Source organism: Mustela erminea, chromosome 9 (genome assembly GCF_009829155.1).
Source record: "Mustela erminea isolate mMusErm1 chromosome 9, mMusErm1.Pri, whole genome shotgun sequence".
In the NCBI taxonomy this organism is placed as follows: Eukaryota; Metazoa; Chordata; class Mammalia; order Carnivora; family Mustelidae; genus Mustela; species Mustela erminea.
Window position 1 is genome coordinate 83,615,272 of NC_045622.1, and position 25,321 is coordinate 83,640,592.

General features: G+C 35.1%; 1 protein-coding gene across 2 annotated transcripts in view; it reads left to right on the forward strand.

Moving 5' to 3' along the window:
* ELP4 (elongator acetyltransferase complex subunit 4) overlaps window positions 1-25,321 on the forward strand; it is a 247,008-nt gene that overhangs the window by 65,549 nt on the left and 156,138 nt on the right. For both annotated transcript variants that reach the window (XM_032359364.1, XM_032359365.1), the window contains exon 5: window positions 3,486-3,625. In XM_032359364.1, coding sequence (XP_032215255.1) covers window positions 3,486-3,625 — 140 coding nt within the window. The remainder of the gene's footprint in view (window positions 1-3,485; window positions 3,626-25,321) is intronic.

A 25,321-nucleotide genomic window follows, 5' to 3' on the forward strand; every position in this document is an offset into this window, starting at 1 on the left:
TTTAAGAAGGCCCCCTTCCCTTGGCCTGTGATTTTGATTCTCTTAGGTAGGTCTGCTTTTTTCCCCCCATCCATCATCAAATCCTATGCCCTTTCACCCCAGGAATTGGTAGCTTACAACATATGCTGAGACCTAATTTCTTCAATATTATATAGTTCTATTACCAAAGCCTTCAATGGTTCCAGCACTTAGGGTATGTATTAAATCTTTATTATATTAAATCCTCATTACACTTTGGCTTTCTTAGTGGTTCAGCCATAATAATCCTTCTGATTGATGTGTGCATATTGCAGGTTGACAACAAATGCCATTTTTCAAATGAGGTAATGTATTTACAAAGGATAGTGATAGATCTTCTGATTCTCTAGTGAATCATGATACAATAATTAATATCATTTAGGTAGTGCTTTACAATTACAAAATATTCATTGCCAGTGTTGCATTAAGTTCTCACAACAGCCTAACAAAATAGTTGTTATTGGTGGTTGAACTGAGGCTCAAAGTGGTTAGTTAACCATTTGGGTTCTTGCTTTCTGTTATGCCATACTGAGAAACAAGAAATGATAACAGTAATAAGAAAATGTCTTATTTAGATTGTTTATTTGGTGTGCAGCTTTTGTCTGAATGTTTTTTTCTTTCTAACATACTAGAGGTGAGGGATGGTACTATTTCATTTTTCTGTGTTCCTTCTGGTCCCCCATCAGAGTTAATTTTTCCATATCATAATACATTTTTACTGAACCATTCCATTATTCTCTGTTCCACAGTTGACAAAAGTAAAAGTTAGTCTGTAACTGTGAAACAGAAGTTTTCATAATATAAAACTAAAGCAACATGTTCTTATTAAACTGAGTAATTGATGACATGTTGATTTATTTAATGCATCTTTTTTGTGGAGTTGATACTTTTTCTTAGAGTATTATCAGACTTAAAGCATTAGTTATCGTTTTTCAGAGGGAATATTTGAAGTCTTTGTTTTATAAATCTAAGCCTCAAAAGATTTCACATTATTTTTAAAAATCTGATTATATTTTAATGCTTTGTGTTTGGGTACAAAATTTTTTTCCTATAAGGGTATATTTATTTTTCCAGTTTCATTTTTATTGAAGAATTAAAGCTTTTCATCATTAATAAAATTTGTAATGTCTACCTTGTGAATATTTTAGTTACCATATTTAATCCTAATTTCTAAAAAAATAATAATAACTTAATTGTAACCAAAAAATCTTCCAAATTTTATTCTTATATTTTAATGAATTATTTGTGTTTTATATGTAAACTGTCACAGCATGAAATCAATTTTCTGCCTTGATTCATCCCAAATCTGAGATTTCTATCACATTAATATTATAATTAGAAACAGTAATAGAGACGGCAACTTAAAAAGCATACTTTGCTTCTTGGCAATTTAGCATATTTCTCTGAGTGCCCAAGACTTCAAGAACCTTCAGTGCACTAATAAATTTATTAACTCAAACTTAAAAGAAGTGAAAAGTCTCTTTCTTTCTCTCTCCCCATGGCCAGTCTGCTAAAATAGATTATTCATGCTTATTTGATTCAGGTAGGCTTTTGCAAGCTTCCCTACTAGGCCTGGGAATGTGGTACATTGAGGCCTTTTCAGAGGCTTCTGACATAGACCAAGCTTTTATTGCATGGTGTTTTATTATTACCAAATCCTAGTCTCCACCCAGTTTGTAGGCACTCTGCTTATTCTTTTGAATCAGGAAAGGTTATCACCTACCTTAATCCATGGAGCAGCGTGGATTAAGGACACCAGTGTGCCCCAGGATTCTCAAAGAGGATCCTGGAAACTTCTTGTTTCTTCTTTTTTGCTTGTCTTTACTAAATTCTATTGGGCCTTAGGAGGATTTGCATCTGAAATGGGCAACCTGGTGTTTTTCTCAATGAAGACATCAGATCAAAGTTCAGTTAGTCAAGGCCTTTCTAAAACATTAAGGGGGCTTGGACTTACACAATAAAAAGATGAGCTCTAGCAGAGATTGCAGTAAAAACATTCTGAACTATAATCCGGATAAAGAATAGATTATAGGCCAAAGAACAGACCTTGTTTAAATTGCTTTATACTAATAACTTTACATTTTAAAACTTTACCCTATTTTTTAGAAACGTACTTTAATGTTTCATAATTTGTTAATACTGCCATGATAAATAGATAAATCATGTTTTAGGAGCCATACTTGTATATATATTGTATTGAAAATATTAGGTTGAGCTCATTGGTCTCTTTCATTAATGACAGCAAACAGTATTTTATGGAGGGGTGAGCAGTCATTTTACCTAGAAAATAAATGCCAAACCCACAGACTAAATCTGAGAGTTATGTTTCTATTAGACTTAATATTTTTTATTCTTTGTTACTGTATAATTTGATGTTGGTAGGCATCCAATTTAAGAATATTAATCCTTTAAATCTTAAAATTCAAAGATCTAGTGTCAAGGAAATGTCTTTATCTAAATTACAAAGTTGGCAGTTACTTAGTTAAATAAATTAAGAACTCACTCCATAGAGTTCTTCAGTTTCTGCAAATTATCTGCAGATTATCTGTTTTGTTGAATGTTCTGAAATTTGTCTGTAGTATTCAGGACAGTGAAAATTATGTAAATTTAGATTAGAAACTATTAGAAATTATTGTCAATCTGTTAGTAGTTCAACTTTGGACAGAGGTATATATATTTCTAATGTATTGAATCAGCGCAGAGTCCATTCAAAGCAATATAATGAGAATGTTCTGTTACTAGGCCTTTACTATCCTGTGTAAATAAATTCAACATCAATAGCTACTAGAGTTTCTTATGAGAAAGATGATTTGTTGGAGAAATAGGTAATGGCACAAAAGAGGAACTAATGATTATGTCAGGTTTCTGGTTTATCTAATATTATTTGTATGCATTCTCCCTCTTTAGCACATGCCTTGGTCCCAATGGGAGTACCCCAACATATTTTATACTCTAAGTTTAATTTTAAATTTATAAGAAATTTTGAATATATATACACACTGTCTCGTGAGAATTTAATTTTTAAATGATGCTCAGTTTAATATATTTAAATAGCTAGTTTCTTTTGGGCCCCTCACCAATGATTTCATTGGCTTAAGTTTTTATTAGTTCTTAGCAATTCCATATTTAATTTGTCATTGAAACCTGTGACCTTTAAAAAACAATTAATATATGTATATTAATTTTTTTTAACTTGGAAAGATTTACAGTAAGAAAAACAAAGAGGTATTTGAATTCTTATCAGATTTGATAAGAGAAACATGAGAGGAAAAGGTTGATTTCTAAGTCATCGTTTAAAATAATAAAAGTTGTATGCTTCTTTGAAATTTAATAAGTCTGTGTATATCAGCTCTTCCTATCAGCATTAAAATGCTCAGATATATCATATTTTGCTGAATGCAGTTCAAAAACATTGTAGTTTTAAAAAAATTAATTTTTTTAACAATCAATATGGATTTTCTTAACAGTCTGGACCAGTCTCTTCTTCAAGATTTGGTCACTATTATGATGCATCAAAAAGGATGCCACAAGAACTAATTGAGGAATCAAAATGGCATGGATTTTTCTTTCCAGAAAAATTATCTTCAACTCTTACCATAGAACCATGGTAAGTTAATGACTCCATTCTAATTTCACAGGTTAACAGAATTCATTTTTACCACACTCTTTAAAATGATGCATAACCAAAGGTACATACCCTAATAATAAATGTTTTCTATGTAACATGTAACTGTAATCATGCATATGTTTCATACTATTTCTTTATATGTGGTTTTCTTTTTCTGGTCCTGTATCTATTGGAATTGCTGTTATTCTTAATTTACAGTTTGAAAAGTAATAATACCTGCTGTTCTTATATTCAAGAAAATGTGGAATAGTTTTTATATCAAGGTCTTTTAGCCCTAAATGCAGATAGATATCTAAATACTACTGATTGATAATATAGCAGTGAAAATGGTATGATGTACTGCTGTTTTTCAGTAAGTGTTCTATCAAAAAGTAAACAGAAAGTGTTAGTTTTCCAATATTTTATTTCTTAAAGCTTTCTACTTCTAGTAAAATTATTCTGTAAATATAGCAATCTGTATTTTTTTAGGTTACCTTCAAAGAATTCAGGGGTCTTTTGAGTTTAACAATGAAGTGTTTTAAATAGTAAATGAACACAACATGTTTATAGTGCAACTAATTTTATTAAGGCAAAACTCTGAAAATTACAGTACTTGACATTGAATAATTTATAGTGTTAAGAATATGTAATTTCAATTCTGGCTGCCGTTGAGTTAAGGAAAGTAATCCATGGAGTAGGTTGTAGCCTCTCTTTTCTTTCATCTTGTAAAACCATTATTTTCAAAGTAAGATGAGTTATTCCATGGAGATTTAATAGACAAGAAATTGGGAACTGAAATGACTTACAAATCCATAGTCTCTTTCCAGGAATATTACTTGAGAATTTAGTGAAGACTATCCTACTTATTGTTACTAAAGCTCTTTCAGAAAATAAAAAATATTCACTTCATTATGGTTTCTCCATTCTGTGGCTTGAGACTTACCGAAAGTGGTGCTTTGATGTTGTCTTAGTGTTACCACCAACCATTAATGAATGACTGCTGCGTGTGTCGGTCACTCCACTACCTATTACATTGGTTACCTAGCGCAATCCTTGTATGAACCTTAACTACGTGTATATTCCCATTATCCAGAAGATACTGAAATTCACAGAAGTTATTTATTTGAGGCTCAACTATTAAGTGACAGAACCAGGATTAACCCAAATCAGATCCCTCTCTTTTTGCTTTACTGCTTCAAGAGACATTGCTGTCCTTTGCCTTTACCTTACTGTCTTATGAAGGAAAGAGCACTAATAAAGAAATAAAAAAAGAAATCTGAGTTCTGACTGTCAATCCTACTGTTAACCTTAGGAAATTCCCTTAAATTAAGTGAAAATGAATATCCTGTGAAAAATTAGGGTAGAGGGATACCTTTTGTCCTACTTACATCACTAATATTTTGTTAAGTTTGAATGATTATATTGATTATACTTAATCAATATATCAATACTATTAATTTTTGCCATTCCCTAAACCAAACATACATATACTTTATGGCTTTGAAAACAACTTCTTGATTTCTCAAGCAGTAAATGGTGGAACCCAAATTCAAAGTCAGTTCTTTCTAACTCAAAATTCTGTGTTAGCTATAATGCTACATGGCCTCCATTCCTGGAGTACTTAAGGAAGTAAAAGAATGTAAAATGTTCATTAAGTGTAATGTAAGTAAACAAAAAAATGTGGTGTTACTTTTGTAATTAATAAAATGTTTTAAGAAAAAAATTTTAAGCCCCAAAGAACAAGGTTTTTGTTCATTCAGTCATTAACTAAAAGAAAGAGGGAATGAACATTTGTTGAATAGCTTGTTCCATGTCAGGCACTGTTCCAGGCATTTGACCATGGGATATCTTATCTAATCCTTCCACAACCCTCCAAAGGAAGTAATATTATCTCCGTTTTTTAGGAGCTTGATGTCAGAGACTGATACTAAATACCTTTCCCACTTTCTCAGGCTGTTAGTGACAGTCTCTGACCTAAACCCAAGTCTTCAAAACCTCTACTTATATTCTGGGCCAGGCTGCCTCCATTTGCTGCTGTAGTAAATGTGTAGCACATGAAGCCAGGGGCCAGGAAAAACTACACCTAGATCAGCTATGAGAATATAGTCCTATAGTTTTTAAAATATGTTTCTTTTTTCAGAGTGTGCTTTGAGAACTAGCAGTTTTGCACAGAATAGGAAAATTTATAGATTTTAATTATCAAGGCAATATTTCATTTCATAGCAGTTAACTGATAATTCATTTATTTCATATAAAACTTAAATGCTTAATTAAATGTAATTAAACTTTAAACATGTAATTAAATTAATTTTGAAAATGAGTACTTACCATGTGAGATTTAATTTATGAAAAGCATGTGCTCATTTCACTAAAATGAACTTTACTGGTTCATTTATAAAACAATAAAGCTAAACTTTACAGTTGTCTATACTTTTCCTGTAATTAAGACTAGAGGATATAGCTGTGTCTCACTATCATATAGTATATAATTTCATATATTCCAAAGGCCCTGTTGAAACATAGTTTCTTTTATGGTGAGAAAAACTGGAAGTCATTTAAAATTTGCATTAACTAATTTAAAATTGTTAGCAGGTATGCCTATAGGAATGTTCGTATATACAATTTAAACTTTCAAATTAAAATCTGGCTATAAAAACCTGAGAAGTATCACTCTAATATTACAAGATAGTTTTGTTTCAATATTTCATTGTCATAAATCAGATAATCTGAATTACAGAACAGTGATAGGAAAAATGATTTTGAGAATAATTCTGCAATCCAAGATTTTTTTACTTTGGTGTTGTTTTGAATTAAGCTTTGCTAACAGGTATGCAAGGACAGTTCTGTTGTCCTTAGGAAAATAATGCTGATCTTCAGGGTACTGATAGTATCTCAGCTTTCTTATTTATTAACAAATCTACTAACACACTACTTAACCTGCTGTTAAACTGAATTATTTATGGTCTGCCCAATGCTTCCCCCTGCCCAAATTTATATGTTGAAGCCCAATGTGATGGTGTTTGGAAATGAGGCCTTTGGGAGAGAATTAGAGTTGGATGAGGTCATGACATTAGGACCATGGTCTGATAGGATTGGTGGTGTTCTTAAAAAGAGGGAGAAATATCCAGCTCCTTCTCTTTCCTTGAGCACAGGTACATGAAAGGCCATGTGAGCCACACAGCAACAAAGTGGCCATCTGTAACCCAACAGGAGAGTTCTCATCAGATACCGAACCTCCTAGCACCTTGATCTTAGATTTCTAGTCTCCTGAAATTGAATAAAATCAATCCTTGTTGTTTAAGCCACTCAGTCTGTGGCCATTTTGTTATAGGAGCCCAAGCCAATTGATAAACCCACTATATTATAAAAGGTTACTTTTTTTAATACAACAGATCTTCAATGTTGAGTTTATATACAGATGGTAGTGAATAGAATGATTTTGTTTTGAGATGTTTCTTTGAAATTCGAGATTTTATTTTTACATAGAGATCCTAAAAATGGTTAGTAGTTTCTTATATTAACTAAAAGTTTTGTATTAATTACATTGAATGAACCAAATTCTGAAAGAACTAGTTACCTTTTTAGAAGACTTTCTAGGAGAAAATCAAAAGAAAGAAGATAAGAATTTTACTTAAGATTTTAGAAGTCATTACTTTTCCTTATTTTGCCAAGTCTGTTTACCACTTAAATGGAACATCTGTATGAGCCTTCTGTAATATTTTCCTAGACAAATTATAGTTACGATCCTCCATACATTCCTACTTACTTTTGTTCATACTCTGTCAGATCATTTAGCGTATTGCGCTATAATTATTTGTCCTGTTTCCATTCTTATCTTCCCTCTCAAGCAGTGGAAATCCTTGAGAAAAGGGGTTTATGCTATCTTCATCTCTTTATTCATGAATCTAGGACACAGGTGTTGACAGTTGATCAACTAATGATTCAATGCACAAAGTATAGTAATAACTCATATTAACTGTAGCCTTGTTTGTAGCTCAAAGATATAGTGAGCAAAAACTAATAACTGAAAGCCATGTAAGAGTATATTTTATCTCACCAGGCTAAAACATTGACATTTGGCATCGCAGAGCCCTATTAAGAAAGAAGAATCCATCTAAAAAAGCACAGGGCTAAAGAATGAATCTATTGCCTGGGCTACCTGTTATAAGTGGATCCCTTTGAGAATTTAGTTTTACCTTTTCTGGAGTGGAGAAGTAGAGATCTAATGAGATGAGAAAGACAAGTATAGCAATGGCACCACCAACTAGGACATATTATCTTAAACTCGAAACAGTACTATATTCTGATTTTGATAATTGTGCAATGATTATGTGTAAGATGTTAACATTAGGGGAAGCTGGGTGAAGGGTATATGGAGTGCTCTGTACTATTTTTGAGCCTTTTTGTAAGTCTAAAATTATTTCAAAGTAAAAGGTTAAAACACAGGATTATATGGTACCAGGCAATTAAAAAGGAATTAAATTAATTAAAAGGAATTAGTAGAGATGTACTAAATATATGTATATATTTTTTTAATTTCGAAAATACAGATCTTTCACACTGAGAAACAGAGAGCCATCGTATATTTAGAAGGTACAATTAGAAACTCATGACAAAGGAATTTTGCAAGAGAACTTCTTGGTAAGACTAAAGGTTCAGAACAGCAGTATGCTAAATCCTTATTATTATGAATTACTAAGAGGATTCAAAATGAATAACAAATGAATGAATAACAAATCTTGGAGCTGAGTGCAAAGCAAGGTGTAAATATTGGAAAGGAGTTTGCTAATTGGCATGCTAGTGATATGATTAAAGTAAAAATATATCTAGGATTCCTGGGTGGCTCAGTTGGTTGAGTGACTGCCTTCGGCTCAGGTCATGATCCTGGAGTCCCAGGATCGAGTCTGCATCGCTCTCTGCTCAGCAGGGAGCTCAAAGATATAGTGAGCAAAAACTAATAACTGAAACATAGCCTGCTTCTCTTTCTGACCCTCCCCTTCTCGTGGTCTCTCTCTCTTTCTGTTTCTCTCTCATTCTCTCTCTTTCAAATAAATAAATTTTTTAAAATCTTTTTTAAAAAATCTAAAAATTTTGAGAGAAAACTATTAATCCTAACCCTCATTTTAACCAATGAAAAAGAAATTACTTGCTTATGTGTTTGCCTTTCTTCTTTTTCTGTCCTCCAAGGGGGCCTTTGGTTATGCAAAAATTAGTTGCTCATCCTGGCATCCTATCTTCATTGGTATGCATTTGTTTCATTACTTTCTGCCTAAGTTCTGCATTCCTAGTCCCAGTTATTGTCCCCTAGGTTTACTCTCTGTTATTAATTCAACATTATAATTAATCCTTCCAAATTTTATTCTTCCTTCAATTAGGTAATCTTAGGCCTTTGACTCCTCTCTTTCACTCCCTACATCCAACCTATCAGTAACTCCTGAAATTTTTATTTTTTTTTAATTTTTTATTTAAATTTCAGTTAACATACAGTGTTATATTAGTTTCAGGCATACAATACAGTATTGAACACTTCCGTACAACACCCAGTGCTCATCACAGCAAGTATACTCCTTCATCCCTATGACATTTTAACCCATCCCCCCACCCACCTCCCTTCTGGTAACCATCATTTGTTCTCCGTAGTTAATATAACACACACACACACACACACACACACACACACACACACACCCCATATATTCTTTATCCATTTTTCAGCTGATAGAAACTTGGGCTGTTTCCATAATTTGGCTATTGTAGATAATGCTTTTATAAAATCAGGGCGCATGTATCCCTTTGATTAGTATTTATATATTCTTTGGGTATATACCTAGTAGTACAATTGCTGGATCATAGGGTAGTCCTATTTTTAGCGCTTTTTTTGGACATTTTAATATTTTTTCATTTTATTTTTATCTCTTTTCAGTGTTCCAAAATTTATTGTTTATGCACCACACCCAGTGCTCCAGGCAATCCATGCCCTCTGTAATACCCACCACCAGGCTCACCCAACCCCTCACTTCCCTACCCTCCAAAACCCTCAGTTTGTTTCTCAGAGTCCACAGTCTCTCATGGTTTGTCTCCCCCTCTGATTTCCCCCAACTCCCTTCTCTCCTTCTCCCAATGTCCTCTGTGTTATTCCTTATGCTCCACAAGTAAGTGAAACCATATGATACTTGACTCTCTCTGCTTGACTTATTTCACTCAACATAATCTCTTCTAGTCGCATCCATATTGATACAAAAGTTGGGTATTCATTTTTTCTGATGGAGGCATAATACTCCATTGTATATATGGACCATATCTTCTTTATCCATTCGTCCAGGGAAGGGCATCTTGGTTCTTTCTACAGTTTGACAACTGTGGCCATTGCTGCTATGAACATTGGGGTACAGGTGGCCCTTCTTTTACTACATCAGTATCTTTGGGGTAAATACCCAGTAGTGCAATTGCAGGGTTATAGGGTAGCTCTATTTTTAATTTCTTTTTTTTTTTTTAAGATTTTATTTATTTATTTGACAGACAGAGACTACAAGTAGCCAGAGAGGCAGGCAGAGAGAGAGGAGGAAGCAGGCTCTCCGAGGAGCAGAGAGCACGATGCAGGGCTCAATCCCAGGACGCTGAGATCACGACCTGAGCCGAAGGCAGAGGCTTTAACCCACTGAGCCACCCAGGTGCCCCTCTATTTTTAATTTCTTAAGTAATCTCCACACTGTTTTCCAAAGTGGCTGCATCAGCTTGCCTTCCCACCAACAGTGTAAGAGGGTTCCCCTTTCTCCACATCCTCTCCAACACTTGTTGTTTACTATCTTGTTAATTTTGGCCGTTCTAACTGGTGTAAGGTGGTATCTCAATGTGGTTATTGAAGAACCTCCATACTGTGTTCCAGAGTGGCTGCACCAGTTTGCATTCCCACCAACAGTGTAAGAGGGTTCTCCTTTCTCCATATCCTCACCAACACCTGCTGTTTCTTCTGTTATTGATTTTAGCCATTCTGACAGGTGTAAGGTGATATCTCATTATAGTTTTGATTTGTATTTCTCTGATTATGAGTTATGTTGAGCATCTTCATGTGTCTGTTGGCCATCTCTATGTCTTCTTTAGAGGTGTATGTTCATGTCTTCTGCCCATGTCTTAATTGGACTATTTGGGCTTTGGCTGTTGAGTTTTAGAAGTTCTTTATAGATTTTAAATACTAACCCTTTATCAGATATGTCATTTGCAAATATCTTCTCCCATTCTGTAGGTTGCCTTTTAGTTTTCTTGGTTGTTTCCTTCACGGTGCAGAAGCTTTTTATTTTGATGAAGTCCCAATAGTTTATTTTTGCTTTTGTTTCCCTTACCTCAGAAGACATATTTAGTGAGAAGTTGCTATGGCCAACATCAAAGAAGTTACTGCCTGTGTTCTCCTCCAGGCATTTATGGTTTCATGTCTCACATTTAGGCCTTTCATCATTTTCATTTTTTTTGTTTGTGTAATAAAGTAGTCAAGTTTCCTTGTTCTGCATGTTGCTATCTAATTTCCCCAACATGATTTGTTGAAGAGATGGTCTTTTTCCCGTTGCGTATTCTTTCCTGCTTTGTCAAAAATTAATTAACCATGTAACTATGGGTTTATTTTTGGGTTTCCATTCAGTTCCATTGACCTGTGCATCTCTTTTTATGCCAGTACTCTACTGTTTTGATCACTATAGCCTTGTAATATAACTTGAGTCTGGAATTGTGACACCTCCAGTTTTGCTTTTCTTTTTCAAGGTCCCTTTGGCTATTCTGGGTATTTTGTGGTTCCGTACAAATTTTAAGATTATTTATTCTAGCTCTGTGAAAAATGCTGTTGGTATTTTGATAGTAAGTGCATTGAATTTGTAGAGGGCTTTGGGTAATAGAGAAATTTTAACAATATTAGTTTTTCTAACACATGAGAATGGAATCTCTTTCCATTTCTTTGTGTCATCTTCAATTTCTTTCATCAATGTTTTATAGTTTTCGGAATACAGGTCTTTCATCTCTTTGGTTAGGTTTATTCCTAGTTATTTTATTGTTTTTAGTGCAACTGTAAATGGGGTTGATTCCTTAACTTTTCTTTCTGCTGTTTCATTATTGGTGTATAGAAATGGAACAAATTTTTGTACATTGATTTTGTATCCTGTGAGTTTACTGAGTTCATGTATCCGTTCTAGCAGGGTTTTTTTGTGCAGTATTTTGGGGTTTTGTATATAGTAGCATGTTCTGCAAATAGTGACAGTTTGACTTCTTCTTGCTGACTTGGATGCCTTTTTATTTTTTGCATTTTTCAGACTTTTTTGGTGTGTGTGTGTGTGTGTGTGTGGTCTGATTACTGTGGCTAGGACTTCCAGTGCCATGTTAAATAACAATGGTGAGAGTGGACATCCCTGTCTTGTTCCTGATTGTAGAGCTTTTTACCCATTGAGGATGATACTAGCTGCGGGTTTTCATCCATGGCCTTTATTATTTTGAGGTATGTTCCCTCTAAGCCTACTTTGCTGAGGGTTTTTATCATGGATGGATGCTGTATTTTGTCAAATGCTTTATCTGCATCTATTGAAATGATTATATGGTTCTTTTCTTTTATTAACCCAGTGTATCATTTCGATTAATTTGTGAATATTGAACCAACCTTGCAATCCAAGAATTAATCCCATATAATCATGCTGAATGGTGTTTTAAATATATTGCTGAATTCTGTTTACTAGTATTTTATTGAGAATTTTTGTGGCCTTGTTCATCAGGGATATTGACCTGTAGTTCTCTTTTTAGTGGAGTCTTTATCTGTTTCTTTTTTAAGATTTTATTTATTCATTTGAGAGAGAGAGAGAATGAGAGCATGAGCAGGGGGAGGGGCAGAGGAAGAAGCAGACCCCCTGCTGATCAGGGAGCCCGATGTGGGACTTGATCCCAGGACTCCAGGATCATGACCTGAGCTCCAGGCTGTTGCTCAACCAACTGAGCCACCCAGGCACCCCCCGACTGCCTTTTTTAAATAAACATATAATGCATTATTAGCCCCAGGGGTACAGGTCTGTGAATCGCCAGGTTTATACACTTCACAGGACTCACCATATCACATACCCTCACCAATGTCCATAACCCCACCAACCTCTCCCTACCCCCTACCTCTGGTCACCAGGCACCCCTTTATCTGGTTTTGGTATCAGGGTAATGCTGGCCTCTTAGAATGAATTTGTAAGTTTTTTTCCCTTTTCTTTTTTTGGAATAGTTTGAAAAAAATAGATATCAGAGAAAATCTTTAGAAACAACAACAAAATAAGAAATAAAACTAATGACTCCCATCAAAAGATATAGAGTGTCATGATGGATGAAAAAGCAAGACCCATCTATATGCTGCCTACAGGAGACTTATTTTGGACCTGCAGATTGAAAGTGAAGGGGTGAAGATACATTTATCATGCAGATTGATGTCAAAAGAAAGCCTTAGTAGCAATACTTACATCAGACAGACTAGACTTTTAAACAAGGACTTAAAAAGAGACAAAGAAGGGTGTTATATAATCATAAAGGAGACAATCCAACAAGAAGATATAACAGTTTATTTGTGTACCCAACATGGGAGCACCCAAATATATAAAACAATAACAAACATAAAGGAGCTAGTTGATAATAATACAGTAATAGTAGAGGAATTTAACACCCACTTACATCAATGGACACATCATCTAAAGAGAAAACAAACAGGGAAACAATGGCTTTGAATGACACAGTGGACCAGATGGATATAACAGATATATTTATATATATTTAGAGTGTTCCACCCTATATTTAGAATGTTGCACCCTAAAGCAGCAGAATACACATTCTTTTCAAGTGCACATGGGACATTCTCCAGAATAGATCACATATTCAGCCACAAATCAGGCCTCAGCAAATACAAAAAGTCTGAAGTCATACCATGCATCTTTTCTTTTTTTTTTTTTTTTAAGATTTTATTTATTTATTTGACAGAGATCACAAGTAGGCAGAGAGGCAAGCAGAGAGAGAGAGGGGAGGAAGCAGGCTCCCCGCTGAGCAGAGAGCCTGATGCGGGACTCGATCCCAGGACCCTGAGATCATGACCTGAGCCGAAGGCAGCGGCTTAACCCACTGAGCCACCCAGGCGCCCCCATGCATTTTTTCTGACCACAGTGCTATGAAACTAGAAGTCAACCAAATCAAAAAATTGGAAAGACCACAAATACATGGAGGTTAAACAGCATAATACTAAACAGTGAATGGGTCAACCAGAAAATCAAGGAAGAAATTTAAAAAATACATAAAAACAAATGAAAATGGAAACACAACAGTCTAAAACCTTTGGGTTGCAGCAAAAGCAGTCCTAAGAGCTAAATATATAAAAACACAGGTCTACCTCAAGAAGCAAGAAAAATTTCAAATAAACAACCTAATCTTAAATGTAAAGGAGCTGGAAAACAACAACAGCAACAACAAAGGAACCCTAAAACCAGCAAAAGGAAGGAAATAATAAAGATCAGAGCAGAAATAAAGGCACCTGAGTGGCTCAGTCAGTTAAGCATCAGCATTGACTCAGATCATGATGTCAGGTTCCTGGGACCAAGCCCCACATCAGGTTCTCTGCTCAGTGGGTAGCCTATTTCTCCATCTCCCTCTGCCTGCCACTCCCCCTGTTTGTGCTTGTGTTCTCTCTCTCCCTCTGTCAAATAAATAAATAAAATCTTTAAAAAAAGAGATCAGAGCAGAAATGAATGATACAGATACCAAAAAACAAACAAAGTAATAAAACAGTTCAATGAAACCAGGAGTTGGTTCTTTGAAAAAATTAATAAAACTGGTAAGCCCCCTAGCCAGACTTGTCAAAAAGAAAAGAGAATGGACCCAAATAAATAAAATCACAAATGATAGAGGAGAAATAACAAGCAGTACCATATAAATACAAACAGTTATAGGAGAATAATAAGAAAAAGTATATGCCAACAAATCAGACAAACTGGAGGAAATGGGTAAATTCCGAGGCACATATAAACTATCATAACTGAAACAGGAAGAAATAGAAAACTTGAACAGACCCATAACCAGCAAAGAGATGTGGTCAGAAATTAACTCCCAACAAACAAAAGTCCAGGACCAGGTAGCTTCACAGGTGAATTCTACCAACCATTTAAAGAAGAGCTATTTTATTTTAATTTCATTAACTTAAATGTAAGAAACTATATGTGACTTGGTTTACTTCATTAGTACAGTTTTACAACAAAAGTCAGCTCTTATCACTCCTCTGGCTCAAACCCTCCAATACTTCCAATCTCATTCAGAAAAATCAACCCACATTCTAAGGGCACCTGGCTCTAGGTCAGGCACCTAACCTACTCAGTCAATAGAGCACATGACTCTTGATCTTGGGGTTGTGGGTTTGCATCCCACGTTGGATGCAGATTTTACTTTAAAAAAATCTTTAAAAAAAAGAAAAACTGTTCTATAGCAACATCCAGAATAATAAACCTACATTCTAACAGAGATCCTATAAGGCCCAGGACCCTCGCCTAATCTGATTTCTTTGCTGTCATCAGAGTTGGGGAAAGAGTAAAGGGAGTATCAAGAATGCTTTCCAGGTTTCAGAAAACAGAATTAGGATGGTGTCCTTTACTGCTGTAAAAAACATATCCTGCAGTTTTTATTGGAACACATTTTCTGATGGGTACACTTTCTGTGAACCTGAGCACCTTTGATGAGCCTAGCATAATACTCAACTCTAGATTTATTGTAGTAAACAAAGCAGCTGATAATTTTGACCATGTGTAGTGTTTTTAGTCTAGTGAGAAAGCACACAATTTTTAAAGCCAAATAAATAAATATATATGTCATTAAGAGTTATGATAAGTAATACAAGCAAAAAGAACATTCCACAAGTTATATCGGAGTAAGGGGATCTGCTTTGAGTTATTTAGGATTGCCTCTCTGAAGAAGCATTTGAGCTGAGATTTGAAAATAAGAAAAACATTCTACAAAGGGCAGTAGCCAAGAAATATTCTGCAGGGAGCAGCCAGTGTGCTAAGAAATGAAAGACTTAGTATACTCAAGGACCTGAAAGGCCATGTTGGTGAAAAGAATAATGGGATGAGCTAGAAGAAAGGTGAGTTCAGAGAGATAGGCAGAGGTCATATAATTCTGTTAAGAAATTTGTTCATAAGGAGGCAGAGAAAAAACAGTAAGTGGAAGAGGTTTGGGAAGCAAGAAGTTTTTGCTGTTTTGTTCTGTTTTAATGTGAATAAGAAAAATTCAATAGCGAGGGAATGGATGGCGATTAGAAGAGGAAATAGTGATTTCTAGCTGTATAACATTAGGCAAATTGCTAAACAATTTGGCAGAATTCCTAAGCTACTCTTGACCACTAAGATGTCTAACATTTCCTCCACTGGCGGGAAGGAGGGAAAAGTAGAAGACAACAATGTAGATGCAAACAAATAGGTTTGTAAAGTTGAAGGCAGGGTCTTGAGTAGTGTTGAAGATATGGACTGAGATTGTTTCTTTACTCCGTGAATAATAGGCAGCGTCATCTGCTGAGAAACAGTGACTTACCTCTTAGGAGTTTGGGTTAAATGAGAAGGGTTGAAATGGTTGTTTTATGGAGTAGAAAAATATACCTACTAGAGAAGTATCAAATATTTAAGGTGGTACAGTCTGTTAGATTGTTACTTTCTTGCCTCTCTGCTAAGATTCCTGGTGTAGGCAGGATTCAAGTTTTGAGAAGTACAGGCAACAAGAGTTTAGGATATTAAGCATAGTAAATGATGGATCACAAACTAGGGCTAAGAAAATGAAGACAACTGCTATTGATATATGAGGAGAGAGAGAAGGGATAGTGGACTGGTAGTGGACTTCCTAGCCTCAATAGTGGTGCTAAATGAACAAAGCAATTACCAAGATCAGAAGTGTTCGTTGAGAATAAGACGTTTGAATTAGGACTATAGACCAGGTACACTGTCTTCAACTGATAGGGAAAGTGTCCAGAAGTTTGATGAAGACAGCACCTTAAAAGGGGAATGATTGGGATTGGTCAGACGTAAGAAAACATGAATTTTGTTTATTTGTTTGTTTTTGCCAGAAAATGGAGGAGGAGGAGTGGTTTGAAAGTAACATTGGGAAAAAGGATACCAATCACATCTTTCAAATACTGAGGAAAGGAGTCTAAGCTTCAGCTTTCTTTATTTAGGTTCAAGTGCCCACTACCTTCCAAGGGAAATATCCTTTGGAGGGTGGTGGGCACAGTGTCTTTTATTAAGGTCTGTGGCTGATGCTAGTTGCAAAGACTGCAGCATCAGCTGTAGCAGGTAGGCTCCACAGCAGTTTTTTCTGCGTGAGAGACTTGAGATGGATACTGGGCTTAGTATCAAAGATATAAGGAAGTGAAAAAGCAGATTATAATAATGGGATACATATAATAATTATAATAATAGTGTACAGAATCCTGTTTACATAAAATTTTATATAGCTGTTTCTAAATTCTTTTCTAACAGTAATTCAGAGATATTAATTTAGGTTCCAAAACCTTAATGGTAGGTGGTCAAAGAAGTTCACAAGACTCAAACTAAATTTCCTCCTCATAGTTATGTGTAGTATTTAAAAGGATGTGAAAGAAATGCCAAAATTAAACAAATCTGTACATAGTTCTCATAATATTCTTTAGAATGAAAACCATTTTTAACAGCTTACTTCTTAATATCCTACATTGGTTTCTTTGGTAAAAGAAGGAAGGGCTGGTGCAGAGAGATGTATGAGAGGATGTTCATCATACTGTTAACAATGTTCACCTCTGGCTAGTGGATTTGGGGAGTTTTCCTGCTCTTTGTATGTTTTATGTATTTGAATTTTTATGATGAATAAACATCATTTTTAAAAATTTTTAAAAAGGTTTTATTGGCGAGAGAGCATACATGTACCAGTGGGGAGAGGGGGAGTGCAGGGAAGAGGAACAAGCAGACTCCGCACTGAGCACAAGCCCAAAGCACAGGGAATCTCAAAAGGATGCAGAAACCAACTCGGGGAAGTTCCCACTGACCAAATAGGAGAAAATTTGAGCATCAGAATAAAAAATGATGGTAAGTAGATTGTAACCCATTTAGTAAATCAGAAAGCCATGAGTACATACTGGTACAAATAAATAAATGACTAAATAAGTTATCGAGAAACAAGATACTTACATAAGCACAAAGTACCTTCCCACAGAATATTTGCTGACTACACGGGGAAGGAATATTATGGGGCAGAAGCCTGGCAGACATGACTTTAATCAAGTTAATGTCAATAGTAATGGGCAAACTGAAATCATGAACAAGAATTCAGCAACATTTCTGTGGTATTTCTACCAAATATGCCTAATTTAAATCTAATCCTAAGGAAACATCAGACTAACCCAAATTAGGAACATTCTATCAAATACCTGGCCTGTAATCCTCAAATGTGTCAAGACCATAAAAGTCAAGAAAGTCTAAGGAACTTCTAGGTTGAATAAGACTGAAGAGAGACATGAAAACTGAGTACAGCATGTGATTCTGAACTGAGTGCTTTACTCTAAAGACTGATATTGGGACAAGTGGCAAAACTTGAATGGGGTCTGAGGATAAGATGGTAGTACTAATTTCCAAATTATATTACTATCCCAAGTCAGACGGTTATACTGTTGTTATGTGGGGGAATGTTTGTAGGAATGATAGCCTAAATTGTTAAGAAATGATGTGCCATCATGTCTGCAACTTATCCTCTAGCGGAACTGGAGGAAAAAAATTCCTATATTAGCAACTTTTCTCTATGTTTGAAATTATTTCAGAATTTAAAAAATAAACATATGTATATATATGTTAAAATCCTTAGTAAATTTATGTATAGACATGTTAATATCCTTAGTAAATGGAGAGCATTTTTATTTTATTTTTAAGTAGGCCCAGCCCAGATCCCAGCACAGGGCTTGAATTCATGGCCATGAGATCAAGACCTGAGCTGAGATCGAGGTAAATCCTAAACCAACTGAGCCACCCACGTGCCCCAAGAGCATTTTTAAATTGGTAATAATTTGGGTATCCTAATACAAAAAGGACAAAAGATAACAATGGGATGTTCTCAAAAGAAGAAACAAAAAATAGCTAGTAAGCCTCCTTAGTGATCAAAGAAATTGCAAAGAAAAACCAAAGAGATACCATTTTCCAGCTATCAGATATTTAAAATTATAATACCTGCTGTTAAAGATGCTGTGGATGTCGCTTATGTTAACCATAGGAATGTACATTGTTAATTCTAGTAAAGGGTATCAAAGTTGGAGTGTACGTTATCATTGTTATCATTGTCCCATTTCTAGGAATTGATGACAAAGAAATAATGATACAAGTTAACAAAGATGTGTACGATAAGGTTGTTATAATCTGTGTGTATTACTGAAAATCTGGAGAAAACCTAAGAATTATCAACATAGATTGGTTGATTATGTTGTATTTACATAGTGGAATACCTTGCTTGCAGAGGGAGGAGATAAAAACAAAACAGATTACGAAACAATTTTTGTGATATATGATGTGTATATGTAGAAAGTGGTCTGTAAAGATATACATCAATAGCCTAGCAGTAATTGTCTCTGGGTGTTTGAATTGTGGATTATTTGGCTTTTTTTTTTCTTTTTTTTTTAATAAACCTTCCTGTGAGACAGTGTAGTTTAGATAAGGGCCTTTGGTTAGACAGTCTAGGTTTGAATCCTGACTCTTCCACTTACTAGCTATGTGACATTGTACAAGTTGCTTCTTGGGGCCCTCATTACTTAGGCTTGAATAGGAATAATAATAATAGAAAATACTTCTTAAGATTATTAAATGAGATAGTAAAAATTTACCACTTAGCAAACACTGGCTAATATTGTAAGGGCTTAATGAATTTTGGCTTCCATCATTATTATTATTTCTGCTTAAATGCTTGAAATTTATTCTAATAAACATTTTTATTAATAGGCAAATCAATAAAGCTATTTCTCCTTTGGGACTGTAACTACACAAGCAAATATTTAGAATCTGGACAATCAGCTTTCTTTTCCCTATTTTATTCTTTCTTTTGAGAAAAACACATTTGGAAATCAATTCCTCCTTAGATATGTCTGTGAATGAACAGTAGTCGTATTTCCTGTGCCTCCCACACTACTTAGCTCACTCCTGAAAGCTTATTAGAAGACTCGATAACAGTGTTTCTTCTTACTTACTTGGCAGTTCCTTCTAGGTGGTACTGTTGTACTCATCCAATTACTTCTTACCTCCTTAAGTGCTTACCTTGTTCCATCTTGTTATCCCACCTGATTTTCATCCATCCTGCAACTGGAGCATTACTATATTATATTGACAGCATGGGGATTAATAATCATTAATAATTACTGAGAACTGATTATCTCTCACCTATTAACTTATTATTTTTGTTATTTCATTTAATCCTTAAAAATCTCATGAAGCTTATAGTATCCCCATTTTGAACATGAGGAAAGGGACACAACAGGTTTAATTAGTTTATTTAAAGTCCTACAGGGACTCAATCTCAAGGGACTCCAAATAGCCAAAATGGTTTTGCGAAAGAACAAGGTTAGAGGTCTCATACTTCCTAATTGCAAAACATTTAACAAAGCTACAGTAATCAAAGCAGTGTGGTTTGGTACTGGTATAAAGGCAAACATTTAGACCAATAGAATATAATAAAGGACCCAGAAGTAAACCCTCACGTATATGGTCAAACAGTCATCTACAGGAGTGCTTAGACCATTCAAGGGGAAAGAGCAGTCTTCAGTAAAATGGTACTGGGAAAACTGGATTATCCACATGCGAAAGAATGAAGATGGGCTCTTCTCTTATACTGTATATAAAAATTAACTCAAAATGGATTTAAGACCTAACCATGAAACCCAAAACTATAAAAGTTTTAAAAGAAAACTGAGGGGAAAATCTTCATGACGTTGGATTTGACAATTATTTTGGATATAATACCAAAAGCACAAGCAAAGAAAGCAAAAATAGACAAATGGGACTACTTCAAACTTGAACACTTATTTGCATCCAAAGACACAGTCAATAGAGTGAAAGGGCAACCTAAGAAATGGGAGAAAATAGTTGTCCATCTTTTATGTCATAAAGAATTAATATGCAAAATATACAAAGAACTACTATTCAGTAACAACAAATAGCCTGATTAGAATCTGGGCCAAGGTCTTGAACAGATAATTCTCCAAAGAGGATATGCAAATAGCTGAAAAGCAAATGAAAAGGTAATAGACCTAATCATTAGAAAAATGCAAGTCAAAGCCATAGTGAGATAATATCTCCCTCACTAATGTAGCTTCTCAAAAAAATAGAAAATAGAAAGTATTGGCAAGGATGTAGATAAATTAGAACCCTTGTGCCTTGGTGATATTGTAAAATAGTACAACTGCTATGAAAGTTTTATGGCATTTCTCAAAAAATTAAAAAATAGACTGTATGATTGAGCAATCCCTCTTCTGGGTGTATATCCAAAAGTATGAGAAGCAGGGTTTCAAAGAGATGCTTGCATACCCATGCTCATAGCATTATGATATGGTATTATTCACAATAGCCAAGAGGTAGAAGCAATCCAAATGTCTAGCAATCGATGAATGGATAAACAAAATGTGGGATATACGTACAGTGAAATATTATTCAGTATTAAAAAGAAAGGAAATCCTGACACATGCTACAACATGGATAAACCTTAAGGACATTATGCTAAGTGAAATAAGCCTGGCACAAAAAGACAAATACTATATTACTCTATTCATGTGATGTATCCAAAGTAGTCAGCTTCATAGAAACAAACTACTTTGTGATTTGTGATGGTGATTACCAGGGGCTGGAGAGGGGAAAACAATGAGTTTTTTAAATGGGTATACAGTTTCAGTTTTGCAAGATAAAAAGTTCTGTTAATATAATAACACTACTAAACTGTACACTATATGTATTTTTGCAATTAAAAGGAAAAAATGGGTTAAAAATTTAACTATGGGGGGTGCCTGGGTGGCTCAGTTGGTTAAGCTACTGCCTTCAGCTCAGGTCATGATCCTGGAGTCCCAGGATCGAGTCCCACATCAGGCTCCCTGCTCAGCGGGAGTCTGCTTCTCCAGCTGACCTCTCTCGTGCTCTCTCATTCTCTCTCTCTCTCTCTCTCTCAAATAAATAAATAAATAATAGAGTCTTTAAAAAAATTTCACTATGTTCTATTTACAAAAAATAAATCCAAATATATAGACAAGAAAACATATAAAGTAAAAGACAAAAAAAAATATACCAGGCCAAAACAAGCAAATAAAACAACAACACAATAAGATACCACTTCACACCTTCTGTGATGGCTAGAATCAAAAATTCAGATAGTGTTAGCAAGGATGCAGAGAAATCAGAACATTCATATACTACCAGCAAGAATGTAAAATGACAGTTGCTTTGGAAAACAGTCTGGCATTTCCCCCCAGAGGTTAATCATTGAGTTATTATTTGATCCAGCAATCCCACTCCTAGGTATATGGCCAAGAGAAATTTTTTTTTTTATTTCTCAGTGTTGTGTACATGTCCACACAAAACTCTGTACATGAATTGTTTATAGCAGCATTATTTATAATAGGCAAGAAGTAGAAGCAACCCAAATATACATCAACTGATGAATGGTTAAACAAATATGATATATCCATATCTGGAATATTATTCAGCCATGAAAAGGAGTGAGATATTGTTACATTGCTACAACATAGATGAACCCTTAAGACATTATGGTGAGAGAAACCAATAACAACAGACAAATTATATATGATTGCACTTACATGAAATGACTATAATAAGCAAATATATAGAGACAAAGTAGATTAGTGGTTCTTTCAGGCTGGGGGCATGGGAAAGTTCAGGAGGGTGATACTAATGAGTATGGCACTCCCTCCTGAAGGGATGAAAACTATTCTAAAATTGATTGTGGTAATAGTTAACCTAACTCTGTGAATATACTAAAGCCATTGAATTGTACACTTTTTAAAAAAAGATTTAGTTATATATTTTAGCACACACATGATGGGAGAAGTGGAAAGGGAGAGAAACAGACTCCCTGCTGAGTACAGAGCTCAAGGCCAGGCCCAAACCACAATCCTGAGATCATGACCTAAGTCGAAATCAAGAGTCAGACACCCAACCGAGTCAGGCACCCAGGTGCCCACAATTTGTACACTTCCAGTGGGTGAATTGAATGGTATATAAATTATATCTCAATAAAATTCTTTTAACAAAAATTAAAGGATCCATTGATTTTAGCCAGTGGAGGTCACTGGTGACCATAATAACAGTTTTAATGAAATGATGTTGGTGTGGAATGGTTTTAAATGAAAATGTGAGGGAAGGAATTGGAGACACCAAATATTAGAAAATTCAAGGAGTTCTGATGCAGAAAAATAGAGTAGTAGTTGGCAGAGGAAGTGAGACAGGAAATGTTTTTATTTTCTTAAAAGGAAGAGATTTACTTGTGTTTATTTTAAAAAAAAAAGGAAGACATAAGAGTATGTTTATATACTTTAGAATGCATCCATTAGAAAGGGAAAGTTAATATGAGAGAGAAATGGAAGAATTGCTAGAGTGACATCCTATAGGATGAGGTCTGGGAGCAAGTACAGATACTGGGTTAGTATAGGTGTTTAGATAGTTCACCTAGAGGCTTCTGGGTGGCTCAATCAGTTAAGTGGCTGCCTTTGGCTCAGATCATGATCTCAGGGTCCTGGGATCGAGCCCCACATCGGGCTCCCTGCTCAGTGGAGAGCCTGCTTCTCCCTCTCCCTGTGCCTGTGCTCTGCCTACTTGTGCTGTCTATCTCTTTGTCAAATAAATAATAAAATCTTTAAATAAATAAATAGTTCACCTGTGGGGCACCTGGCTGGCTCAGTTAGTAGAGCATCTGACTCTTGATCTCAGTCATGAGTTCAAGCCCCACATTAGAAGCCCCATGTAGAACTTGCTTTTTAAAAAAAAAAAAAAAAGTTTCATAAATAGTTCAACTATGGTAATTTAGGAGGAGAGGGTATTTATGTTGGTAAAGATGCTGATAGGTAAATGTAGTGATAGATGTCTCTGCTAGTTGTTTCTGTTTTCTCAGTGAAAGGTTATAAGCTAAGAATAAAGATGGGTAGGGATATTAAGGGTTTGTATATAAAGAGAAAGTATGAAAAATCATCAAGAAGGGTGAGACTGTGTATAGTGGGATTGCCAGGCAGTCTTAAGGGCCTATTGAAGTTTGAGGTCATGATTTTACACTGAGACCAGTCCACTGGGATGGGGCCGTTTCTCCTACCACTTTTAGCTGTACTGAGGCAAATGCGGAGTGGACAGAGAGTTTAATTTAGAATAGTTTTGCTGAGCAGGTGAGATAAGGCAAGAGAAGAGCAAGGAAGGAGATACAAGAATTGATCATGGATAAAGGTGGTTAAATAGTTGAAAGAATATCAAAGGGCGCGAGTGAAGTGGTAGGCAATGGTTTGGAGATCTCAGTGTAGTCAAATGATTCCCTATGGGCTCTGGGTGGAGATAGGAAGTGGCAGTTGTGGGTGTGAATGGAGGTCACATAGGGATAACAGTTATTGATAATGGCAAGGTCTAAGGTATGATCATGAGAGGGAGCACCACGGTAGGATGGAAATAAGATCATTGAAGGAGAGGTGGTCAAGAAACTGAAAGGCCAGGATGTTTGAAAGACAGTTAATGGCCCAGTGTTGGCTAGATGACAACAACAATGATGGGTAGTAGGAGACATAATCTAATAACTTTTTTACATCAGTACGTAAAAGAAATCAGAGTAATGTAGAACTGAATTCTTTTTCGTGAAAGTCCGTGACCTCTTTCAGTAGTATTTCCGTCAGACACTGAGTGCACATTCTTAGTATTTTCCAACTGCGACTCTTAGGTCTGTGCTGGTCATTGTTCTCCTTGCATTCCTAGTCTCTGTATGTTCTACTCTTAGTTGAGTATTCATGGTGAAGAGAATCAAACTCAGTGTTACTAGGTGAAAAGCGTCAGAAAAGAAAAATCTTTGACAGCCTTCAGGGTAATAGTAATGGAATTTTTAACTTGAAAATTACTTGTGAATAGACTTCACAGTCTTTATAGTCACATGCAAATTATATGCTAATATAACTTTAGCTAGGCAAACTATTTTACACAATTAGTCGAGACATTTAATATTGTGCCTACTCCCCTACAAGTATATCTCACTATTTGTCATAAATGGATACTTGAAATATATGTGTAAATAGAATTTTGGTAATACAAATCATATTTTCTCAATGATTTACATAATAATATCAAAATGCTTCATCTTCACTTTAAATTAATCCTAATTGGGTGTGATAACAGTTTTTCTTCCTAAGTATTTCTATCAAGTAGTAATATCAATATTAAAATGCACCAGAAGTTCTTATTTTCAAAAACCCAGCAATTAATCATTTTAATGAGAGAAATCAGTCTTAAAAAGAAAATCATTCTTGAACTATGTAATTTTAAGTCAGAAAGGACAAGAGAGATTATTAGTGCAACTCGGTCACCTGAGAAAATTTTGAGCCCCAGACCAGAAAAGTTAAGTACTTTGCCTCATTATCACGTTTAGCTGTAGTTGCTGATACAGATAGACCAGGAGCCCAGGTCTTGAGTGTACTTT